This window comes from Danio aesculapii, chromosome 1 (assembly GCF_903798145.1).
Source record: "Danio aesculapii chromosome 1, fDanAes4.1, whole genome shotgun sequence".
In the NCBI taxonomy this organism is placed as follows: Eukaryota; Metazoa; Chordata; class Actinopteri; order Cypriniformes; family Danionidae; genus Danio; species Danio aesculapii.
The window spans coordinates 13,850,836-13,861,828 of NC_079435.1; the positions used below are offsets into that span (position 1 = coordinate 13,850,836).

Genomic DNA, 10,993 nt, shown 5'->3' on the forward strand with positions numbered 1-10,993 from the left:
TTATAATATGAAAATCCCCATAAAATTGTCCCATTTTTATAGGCAAATGTTATTAGCTTGGTCTCTCATATTTAAACACAGTTTTACACCTCATTCATATATAATTTGGAATAATAAGAACATCTTGTATAAAAACAAATTTAAACCAGTTATTGAAGAATAGAGATATGATATCATTCATGTGTCTCAACTTTTCAACGATAGTGATTTACTTTGTAACTACTCTGAATTTTTAGTTAAGCACGGAATTCCTGTGAGCCCAAAAGACTTTGCTATTCCACAAGGTGTTTTTATGCTTGTCATTCACTGGACCTTTGGAAAACATTTATTGGTAGAAACTGAAACTGCCTTTCTTTATCTAAATCAAAATGCAATAAGAAAACAAGAGCCCTGTTTCAGGAAGATTGTGTTACTGTGCCTTATGTAATGTCATATTGGAATGGTTTTGTGAATGATATTTCCTGGAAGAAAGTTTGGTCATTACCCCACAAATTTTTTATAACAAACAAAATAAGAGAAGTTACCTTTAAACAGATTCATAGATGCTTTCCAGACAAGTGTAATCTTAAAAAACTTAAGAATGATATTAACACCAACTGTTCCTTTTGCTTAGTGAATCCTGAAACTTCTGTTCATTTATTTTGGAATTGCCCTCATTCAATGACGTTTCAGTGTGATGTTCTTGATTTTATAAAAGATTGTGAGAAGGATTTTGAATTTACATATAAGAATGTTATCTTTGGTTTCCATGAATGTGAAAAGGAATATAATACTTATTTCATGAACCTTGTTTTTTGTTGGCCAAATTTTATATTCATAAGAGCAAGTTTTGTAAGTGTAAATCTTTTTTCCCTAAATTTAAAATTTAAATGAAAATGTATTTTGAGTGTATTGAGCATTCAACCAACTTAAAAGCAATACGAACAAGGACTTTGATGAAGGACTTGGCACTTATCTTGGACTAAATTACTAAATACCCCTGGATTGTTTATAAAAAATTATATTTAAAAAAAAAAGATTATAAAAAAAAGTATACACGGCGCATAGCGACATGACGGGCTTGTTAGATACTACGTGATGACGCCACTGACCTGCAAATTAGTATGTGACGTCATCAAGCAACATTTAGCTACTTTTCGGGCAGGCTTTAGCTACTTTTCAGTGAAATATTTGGCAACACTGAGTGGCTGCTATTTATTTATTAAAATATTGTGAATGTACGTAAGTACATTTAAATTAATAATATCAACAGCAAAATCATATTTTACATAGGGGTGTAAAAACACAGTTTCTAAATGCAAAGAACAAAAAAAAGTGATTTGTATCAATATCCTTTTTAAAATTTACCGAGGAAATGTTTAACCGTTAACTTCCGGCCGCAGCTGTATCCTTTCTATCAACTACGGTATTCCGATTGGTTCGACGAAAAGGGCGTAACGTGAACTTTATCACGTGACCCGGTTGTGTTTCGGCCATGTGAATTTATGTTTTTGTTTCTTAGTGCAATTTAGGATAGTTTTACAACTAAAACAAGTTTTAGCTCGCGCGGTTATTTGGAACGTTGAAGATGAATAAAACTAGATGTCGTGCTGGGAGACGAGCGAGGAAAAAAAGACGGAAAAAACACGAGGATTTCTCCAAAGGTAACGTACGTTATTCTGTTTACTGCTATGGCATTACAGTATGGTGTAAGCTATGATGATACAAGTTAAATAACTGTATTATTTACATTTGCTCTTGCAGTTACTTTGATTCACGAAACCCAATTTGTTCTATTGAGAAGATGGCTGAAAGAAAGAGGATTCACCTCACAGAGTCTCGTTCCTGTCAACTTCCATGGCAAGTAACCATTGTATTTAGTAGTTGCATTATCCATCCATCCATCCATCCATCCATCCATCCATCCAGTCAAATAGTTATGGTATTATAATTATGTAAACGTTGTGTCCCTCAGATACTGGAAGGGGGCTTATGGCTACACAAACTATCAAGGTAACTGTAGGATATAGTAATATGTAAGGTACTTTGTTTCAATTATGTGAAACCTTATTGAAAATGTATTTGTTTGTCATCTTTGCAGTCCAAAAACTCTGTGATTTCTTTACCTGAGGAATGCCTACTAACCACCAGCACAGTTCTGAAGAGTTACATGGCTGATTATATAAAAAGGTATTTGAATTATTTGACAATTCACCCCATATATAAAATCACAACAAATGATTTTTGCTCTAAACCAGGGGTGCCCAAACTTTTTCCTATAAAGGGCCAATAAGCAAAGTTGATTGAGGGTTGTGGGCCAAATATATACCAAACCATATATATATCTATAAAATTTGCCATGGGTAGTTTTCTAATTTAGTCAGTAATATTTAAAAACAACTAGAAAATGCTGCTTTAAATCATATTGACTACTGCAGTATGATATTTAATATTTTATAATGACCATATTGCAGTAAAAACATAACAATCCCATTTATAACATAAGTTCAATGCTGAATACACTAGTCAAGCATACATTGATTTGCTCGCAGATGTCTTGTGCAGTTTGCTGACAGTATTTACATTGTAACAGTCTGATCCATTTACAGTATTTAATTGAATCATTTAATTTCAGTTGGGTTTTTGTAGCTCAGCAATAAAACAAAGAAACAAACGGTTACGTTAAATTCGAAATGACGATCTCTGTCAAAAGCATTTGCCCCAACCACCTCCCTATCATACTTCCTTTTTTCAAATGGGTTGGCCAAATCAAAGGTTACCCGCGTGCCCTACTTTGGGCATCTCTGCTCTAAATTATTATGACAAAATATTTACTGTAGACTAGTTCATTGTGGTCATGTCATTGGCTCATGAACATTTCCTGTGTGTTATCAAACTATTTCATAGCTATAACAAGAGGCAATGCATCATAACTTAACGTTAAAACGGCTATCATAACATTATTTATCAATATGTGGCTCTTTTTAGATTCTTGTAAGCTATAGAAATTAAAAATTTAAAACAGTAAATACGTTGAGACCATTGTTTTTATTTACATTTGTCAAAATTGTCTATATAAACCAATGCACAGAATGGCATTTTAGTGGGTGTATTCTGTATATAATGTAGAATATATAATATAATACAGGCCTGTAGCCATGCTAATTAAAGGGGTGGTTCTTTTTTCTAAAAATGCAATTATGCAATCATTTCCCTCATTTTCTATTCAGTTATGAGGTTTAAATACTGCTTTTTAGGAAAGTTTAATCTTTGATGGATTAGCTCATCAGATGGTCATCATAACCACACTTTTTGATGTAGCAAAAATATTTCCAACAATTTAGTCAAAGAGTATACTATTTTACTACAAAGGATTTAATTACAAATGTGCATTTAAACTATAAGTTATTACAGTTTTATAAATAATATTATGAAATTTGCATTTTAAATTAAAAACTTTGAAAAAAGAAATATGAAAAAATACTTTTTATTAAAATTAGGGCTGCACGATATCGGAAAAAACTGACATTGCAGTATTTTCATTCACTGCGATATATATTGCCAGATAAATGCAATTTGAGCAGACTTGAGAAGATTGTAAAGATTAGGGAGATTCTGTAGGGGAGCGTATCTGCATAAAATATTTTAAAACGACAAGCATAGTTAAATACAACAGACAAAAGATGCAAATAAACAAAGATTTATGATTTTCTGGGCAGTAAAACAGTATTCAGAAGCAGAAATTAAATAATCACTGTATTATATTAATAATAATAATAACAACAACAACACTGTATTGTTTTAACTGGGTACAAATGTACAATTAACCGTTAAAGCTCAGACGTTTCATTTATTGTGGCCAAATGTTGAAGTTTGCTCAATTCCTGCAGTCAGGTCTTAAAAATCCCATGCAAATAATAAACTTTATCTCGAAGGTTAAAATATGAAACTACTCGTTAATTGTAACGTCTAGTCATTAGCCCCTTTCACACATACAGACCTTTCCAGAAAATTACTGGCAGTTTTCCTGAAATTGTGTGTGAACAGGCCCTTTTTGAAAATACCGGTAAATTCGTTCCAGCAATTTGCCTGAAAGAGAAGTTGTAACATTACTGGCAATTTGCAATTGTCTTTTATAAACTTTGATGGAAACCGAAATCGAAAGCACACATTACTTCAATGTCATTATGTTTCCATTAACCAATTAATGGCTTGTAGGCGAAGCAAAATGTTCACTTCTGCCCACTGTTACTAATGGGATAGGCTGCATGTACAGCCCTGCCCCAATTTGCAGGCTGCAGATGAGTGTACTTGGGAAAGAGCGCGTTCACGTCTAGAACGCGCTGACGTGAGACGTCTACTCCAGCCAATCAGACACATTCACATCTTGCTCTGTTTATGAAAATAAAAGCCTTTGAATATTGTTCTAGACTCATTAACTACTAGATGTTAGTCAGATAAAGTTTCTATGTTCCTTCTTAATGCCAACTGTGTAAAAGATTATCGATAAAATGCTTATAATAAGCCGCTGTTTGTTTACCTTCAAACTGCTTCAGTTCCTTGACGTGTGTGCACATGAAGCTGCTGGTGAGCGCCAGCAAACACACATATTATTTACATTTTGACATGCGAAAGTGTTCCTTCATATGTTTTCATATAAGTTGTTCATAATACTTATCCATCCACAGAGTTTGTAAAGTAGTCAAATGTAGTCAAATGAATGCCAAAGCTTTAAATAAAAGTAAAATCATCAACAAAATCCCGACCCCTTCTTTACAAATACAAGCACAGCCAATTAGAGCTCTTTTGTGGGTAATGATGTCAGAATTTACAGGTATTTTGGAATGGACGTGTGAATGCTCTTTTCCGGGAAAGTTCCGGAATGTCCTTGCCTGTGTGAGCAGTGCTTTTTTGAATTTACCAGTGAAGTCTTTCCAGTAATTTTCCGCATATTTACCAGTATCACAGTGTGAAAGGGGCCAATGATAATCCCAACTACATTGCAGATATTGATGCTGAAACAATATATTGTACAGCTATAGGCAAATAACAAACTGGCCAGATCATTTCCTCAGTCAGATTTTGGCCATTTGAATTATTAAAGTTGAATTTGTCTTAAAGCCTTCTTCTGTTAGTTATTTTCACAGTTTATAATGGCATAGCAGTCAAAAATGGGACAAAAGTGCTCATGCAAGGGCCATATTTTAGACTTTGTCAGTGAAGGGTGGGTCTTTCCATCCACCCGAACCCCTCCTGGCCTGTGATATATGTATTCTATAAAAAATAAAACAGGACACATTTGAATGTACAAGATCTTATTGAAATCAGTTTGCTTTTCCTCTCTCCTCCTACCTGTAGATGGCATCCTCCCATATCTCCACTTCTGGCTCTTTGTTGTTTCCTTATATCTGAGAGGCATCATGGAGATGCATCAGAGTGGAGCCCCTACATTAACATCCTCCCAAAGACTTACACGTGCCCTGTGTACTTCCCTGATAACATCATTGAACTTTTACCCAGGAGCCTGCAGAAAAAAGCCACAGAGCAGAAGGAGCAGTTTCAGGAACTCTTCAGCTCTTCGCAAACGTTTTTCCACTCACTCCAGCCGCTCTTCAACCAGCCCACAGAAGAGCTGTTTACCCAGGATGCACTGCGGTGGGCTTGGTGTAGCATTAACACGCGTACGGTTTACATGGAGCATGATCAAAGCAAATATCTGTCCAGGGGGAAGGACGTCTATGCACTTGCACCATACCTTGACCTGCTTAACCACTGCCCTAATGTCCAAGTAAGATCATATAAACAGTTAAAGTCAGAATTATTAGCCCCCCTGTATATTTTTGCCCCAATTTCTGTTTATTGGAATGAATATTTATTTCAACACATTTCTAAACATTTTTTAATGACTAATTTTCTAATAACTAATAATAAATTAATTTTATCTTTGCCATGATGACAGTACATAATATTTTACTAGAAATTTTTTAAGCTACTAGTATTCAACCTTAAGTGCAATTTAAAGACTTAACTAGGTTAATTAGGCAGGTTAGGGTAATAAGGGAAGTTATTGTATAATGATGCTTTGTTCTGTAGACTATCGAAAAAATATATTGCTTATTCGTTCATTCATTCATTTTTTTTTCGGCATGGTCCCTTTATTAATCTGGGGTTGCCACAGCGGAATGAACCGCCAACTTATCCAGCATTTGTTTTATGCAGCAGATGCCCTTCCAGCTGCAACCCATCACTGGGAAACACATACACACTTATTCACACACACACATACACTACGGACAATTTAGCCTACCCAATTCACCTGTACCGCATGTCTTTGGACTGTTGGGGAAACCGGAGCATAATTCTGACTTTAACTGTATTCATGTCATTCTTCCTTGATTGAAAGGAAAATTTTCAGCATCTTTACTCCAACAAGTCTTCAGAAATCATTCTTGTATGATGATTTGCTCCTCGATAAGCATTTCTTCTTCTTATTATTATTATGAAAGTTTAAATCAGTGTTTCTTAATAATTTTTTATTTACAGGTTGAAGCTGGCTTCAACAAAGAAACTCGCTGCTACGAGATCAAAAGTGTCTACGGCTGTAAAAAGTTCCAGCAAGCGTTCATCAATTACGGTCCTCATGATAATCACAGACTGCTTTTGGAATATGGCTTTGTTGCCCCTTGCAACCTCCACAGTGTAGTATATGTTGATTTAGGTAAGGAGCGTTCATAGCAAACTGTGAAAATGAAATATCGTTGAACTTCTTTGATCACAGTTTGTTGTTATTGTAGAAACACTAAAAGTGTGTCTTGATGAAAAAGACAAGCAGCTGAAACAAAAACTACTCTACCTAAAAGACAATGACTTTTTAAGGTAAGAAACATGGGTTTACTATTATAATAACATGCTTATTATGACAAGTTTCAAGGCATTTACCACTAAACTGTGCAAAGTTTTGTGTTTGATTAGATCTTGTATGCTTAAGAGGCAACATTTATTTGATGCTTAATAAAGTAGGAATGTGAGAAAATGATTAGTATTATAAATGTATTAACAGAATTTTGTTGAACAGTTCAATCAGTTAAACATGAACAGACCAAAACTGGCAGTAAACACATTCGTAATGTTAGAGAATATAGATTTTCCTAAATAAGTACTCTCTAATCATTAAAAAATCTAAATAAAGTTGTATTAAACTTGTAACCTTGTTATTACTGATTTACTATATATCTAATATAATGCAACCTTCGTAAGCACAAGAAGCTACTTTTTAAAGAGTTTTTAAACCCCCAAACCTGTGATTATTTATCATTATTTAATATTTATATACCATAATTATAATAGTTTGCTGTTCAAATAATTGTTATCATATTTGTTAATAAATGACCACGTATAGATGTGTATATAGACATGCATGTAATTAATATTAAATCTATTTAGTTTTTGTAGATGCTCAAGTTGTTATGTTTGATGCTGTTGATGAATTTTCAATCTCAAGGCGTTTAGTTTTATTATAAATTCTTGCATTCTGTTGTATTACCGTGTTTATAAGGTAGTGCTACTAATGCAACATTAAATCAGGCTTCATATGCTTTCATTTGTCAACAGAAACTTGACGTTTGGGATGGACGGCCCTTCCTGGAGGCTAATGACTGCACTGAGACTACTGTCCCTGAAACCTCAGCAATAGTGAGTAACTTTACATTCTGAATGCATTGTTTGCACACATTAAATGTTATTGTATGCCAGTCATTTCAGTATGTTTAGAACTAAAATAAAGGGGTAGTTCACCACTTTACTTCAAAAAATCTTCAATTTGCATACACAGACATTTAAACCCACATGCAGACATACACAATATATATATATATATATATATATATATATATATATATATATATATATATATTGAACATTGTTGGAAACTGGTAACCATTTAACTTCTTTAATGTTTTTAACTATAGAGGTCAATTCTAAAACTGTCCAACATTCTTCTAAATATCTTCTTTTGTGTTCTCTAGAAAAAAGAAACTTTAAAAAGTTTGTAACCACTTGATGGAAAGTGCTTTTTAATTTTGGGTGAATTATCCCTTTACGTCTGTTTTAAAAATATTAAATATATGGCATACAATAACACGTATACAAGACAAAGCAATAAAGATGACAACACTCTAGCATGTATATTTGTATTATCTACTTATGTTATATTCTATCTTCTGTATTACATGCATTTCATATTTTCTGTCATCCTGCAGTACCAGTTGGAAGAGTGTCCTGCTGGGGGCAGCAGTGAGCCAGGATAGAGAGGTCTGGTGCATTGACTCTGCCCTGAAGCTTTGCAATAACCTCACCGAAGACAATGTCAAAGCACTAGAGAGGGTGAGTCTAATTAAATCCCATTCATTCTTAATGCTGCTCATCTTCTAATTAAACACATGAAACCACTTACAGCACAAGTCGTTTCATTTGTACAGCTAGCGCAGCTCAAAGAGGGTGCGAACCTGTCTGGCCTTGAACAACTGTGTGTGGTGGAGAGCCTGAGAAGAGAGGAGCAAAACATTCTGGGACACACACGAGGGCTTCTCCAAAACCTCCTGAGACAATAGTCACTGTGGTAACAGTAGGGTATTCGCAACACTGACCAATCAGACGCCTGCCAACATTTAAACCCAAGCCAAGACTGAGTGTACAGCCAACAGATACGGGTTAACCATTGAGCTACTGTACAGTCCTTAAAGGCACAGTTCACCAAAAAATTATTGATGTTGATAATTTATTGTTAAAGTTCACATGAACCGGAAGCTGCAACCGTTTTTTTCCGTATTGTGATGCAGTTCCTAGAGAAACGGAATATTAAATGAGAAAACAGTGGGCGTGGCTTGTTTTTTTATACTGTGAGCTGATTGGATGTAGTAAAGTAGGCGTTTCATTCACAAAGATCAGGAAAAGGGTTCCAGGAGAGTTAATACAACCTAACAGACACCTTTTACTCTCCATTTCTGTTTGTTGTCAAAACTGACCATTGAGGGTGGCATGGTTAAGTATGTTAGCCACGGCCAATACCTCAGTGAGACATAATCTGACAATTTAACTGAGAACAATGACATGACATGCATAGATAAATTGTTCACAACAACCTCAATATGGTTAGTTTTGACTTCAAGGCCACCCGAGTTACAGTTACTGATTTTAGTTACATTCAAGAGGATTCTTTATTTACTCAACCTTTGGTATTTAATGCAAATAATGTTTAGTGTCTTGCACAGACTGATTTGTTTTGGTTTTGTAAAAGTTCAATGTGTCATTTTACCCTGAAAATAATTGCACATCTTAAGAATGTTCATCAGCCAATCAGAATCAAGCACTGTAGTGTAGTTCATTTCTTTTCGTGTTGTCATAACACAATTTAAGCATAAGAAACAAAAGAAACTTTGGTGATTTGATATGCGAAGTGTACTCCTAAATTTGGAGAACAGATTTGAAAGACAGTCTATTTTAACAGATTTTTAGCATGTTGCTGTACACTACTTGACAAAGCTTTGATCCCAGTTTTCAGAGCAACAAATAATAACTTGACTTCTAGTTGATGGAAAAGTTGCAGAAGGTAGATTTTTCTGATGAATCATCTGTTGACCTGCATCCCAATCATCACAAATACTGCAGAAGACCTATTGGAAGCTGTATGGACCCAAGATTCTCACAGAAAACGGGTAGTTTGGTGACAGAAAAATCATGGTTTGGGGTTACATTCAGTATGGGGGCGTAAGAGAGATCTGCTGAGTGGATGGCAACATCAACAGCCTGAGGTATCAAGACATTTGTGCAAACCACTGGAGAGGACAAATTCTTCAGCAGGATAGCGCTCCTCTCATACTTCAGCCTCCACATCAAAGTTCCTTAGGGCAAAGAAGGTCAAGGTGTTGGCCAGCCCAGTCACCAGAAATGAACATTATTGAGCATGTCTGGGTTAAGATGGAGGCATTGAAGATGAATCCAAAGAGTCTTGATGAACTCTTGGAGTCTTGCAAAAACACTTTCTTTGCCATTCCAGACGACTTTATTAATAAGTTATTTGAGTCATTGCAGAGATTTATGGATGCAGTCCTTCAAGCTCATGGGAGTCATACACAATATTAACTATTTTTCCACTGCACCATGAATTTTCTATTTTCTATACTGCACATTATTTATATTATGTGACAAGACTTTAGTCTAAGCAAAGTCAGACCTTACTGTCCTAATTAAATAATTAAAAATCAAGGCATGATCATATTTTATTTTGGTGAAATAAGCATAATCTAGAGGCCTTTGCCTTTCATATAAGTCACTCCTGATACCAAATGATCAACTAGAAGTCAAGTTATTATTTGTTGTTCCTAAAACTTAGATAGGCGACAATTTCTTTTTATATATACAGGTTTATACATCTTGAAATAACCCCAAATAAACCTCCAAGTTTTTTTTTTTCTGATGAGTACTTCAGCGAGTTTCCTATAATGGGTTAACAGCAAATTGGAATTTTTGAGAGAACTAACCCTTTAATTCAATAACCCCAAAACTATAGGAAATATAGTCCACCCTATGAAAAATTATAGCAATCACGTTGTCCCAAATTATTATTTTTTTCTTCCTTCTTCTATGAAACATCAAATAAGACTCTTTGAAGAACGTTATTGTGGCTTACTATTGACATAAAGCAAAAATAGAACAAATACTTAAATAAAATCTAACAAAAACAAACCAAAATCAATAATTGGACATCAATAATATTAAGCTGAATTACTAAAACAACAAAAATAAATAAGGTTTTATGAAAGTATCATTTCACATATCCTATTTGCTACCAGATACAAAGATACAATTTTTAGTAGAATTATCCCTGTGAAATATCATCTGATGTGGGATTTCAGAGTTTCAATCAATTTTGCTCCTTGATAAGTGTGCGACAATTTGGGAATTTGACGACAATAGCACATTTAGCACAATGGGATCTTAACAAACACATCTCCTA

The 10,993-nt window shown here is 34.5% G+C and overlaps 1 protein-coding gene across 1 annotated transcript; it reads left to right on the forward strand.

Moving 5' to 3' along the window:
• Positions 1–1,429: 1,429 nt before the first annotated feature.
• setd4 (SET domain containing 4) lies at positions 1,430–8,853 on the forward strand. The gene is made up of 10 exons (XM_056456626.1): positions 1,430–1,643; positions 1,744–1,839; positions 1,955–1,992; positions 2,081–2,169; positions 5,338–5,767; positions 6,523–6,697; positions 6,774–6,855; positions 7,591–7,671; positions 8,238–8,361; positions 8,457–8,853. The coding sequence occupies exons 1-10, from the start codon at positions 1,568–1,570 to the stop codon at positions 8,586–8,588; spliced, it is 1,323 nt and encodes a 440-aa protein (XP_056312601.1). The 5' UTR covers positions 1,430–1,567; the 3' UTR covers positions 8,589–8,853.
• The last annotated feature ends 2,140 nt before the right edge of the window (positions 8,854–10,993 follow it).

Excerpts from the sequence above, each read along its gene's own strand:
- setd4 (XM_056456626.1), top strand. The coding sequence starts at position 1,568 with ATGAATAAAACTAGATGTCGTGCTGGGAGACGAGCGAGGAAAAAAAGA. Across the intron at positions 6,698-6,773 it reads TGTAGTATATGTTGATTTAG|AAACACTAAAAGTGTGTCTT; the intron begins GTAAGGAGCGTT and ends TTGTTATTGTAG. Across the intron at positions 8,362-8,456 it reads ATGTCAAAGCACTAGAGAGG|CTAGCGCAGCTCAAAGAGGG; the intron begins GTGAGTCTAATT and ends TCATTTGTACAG.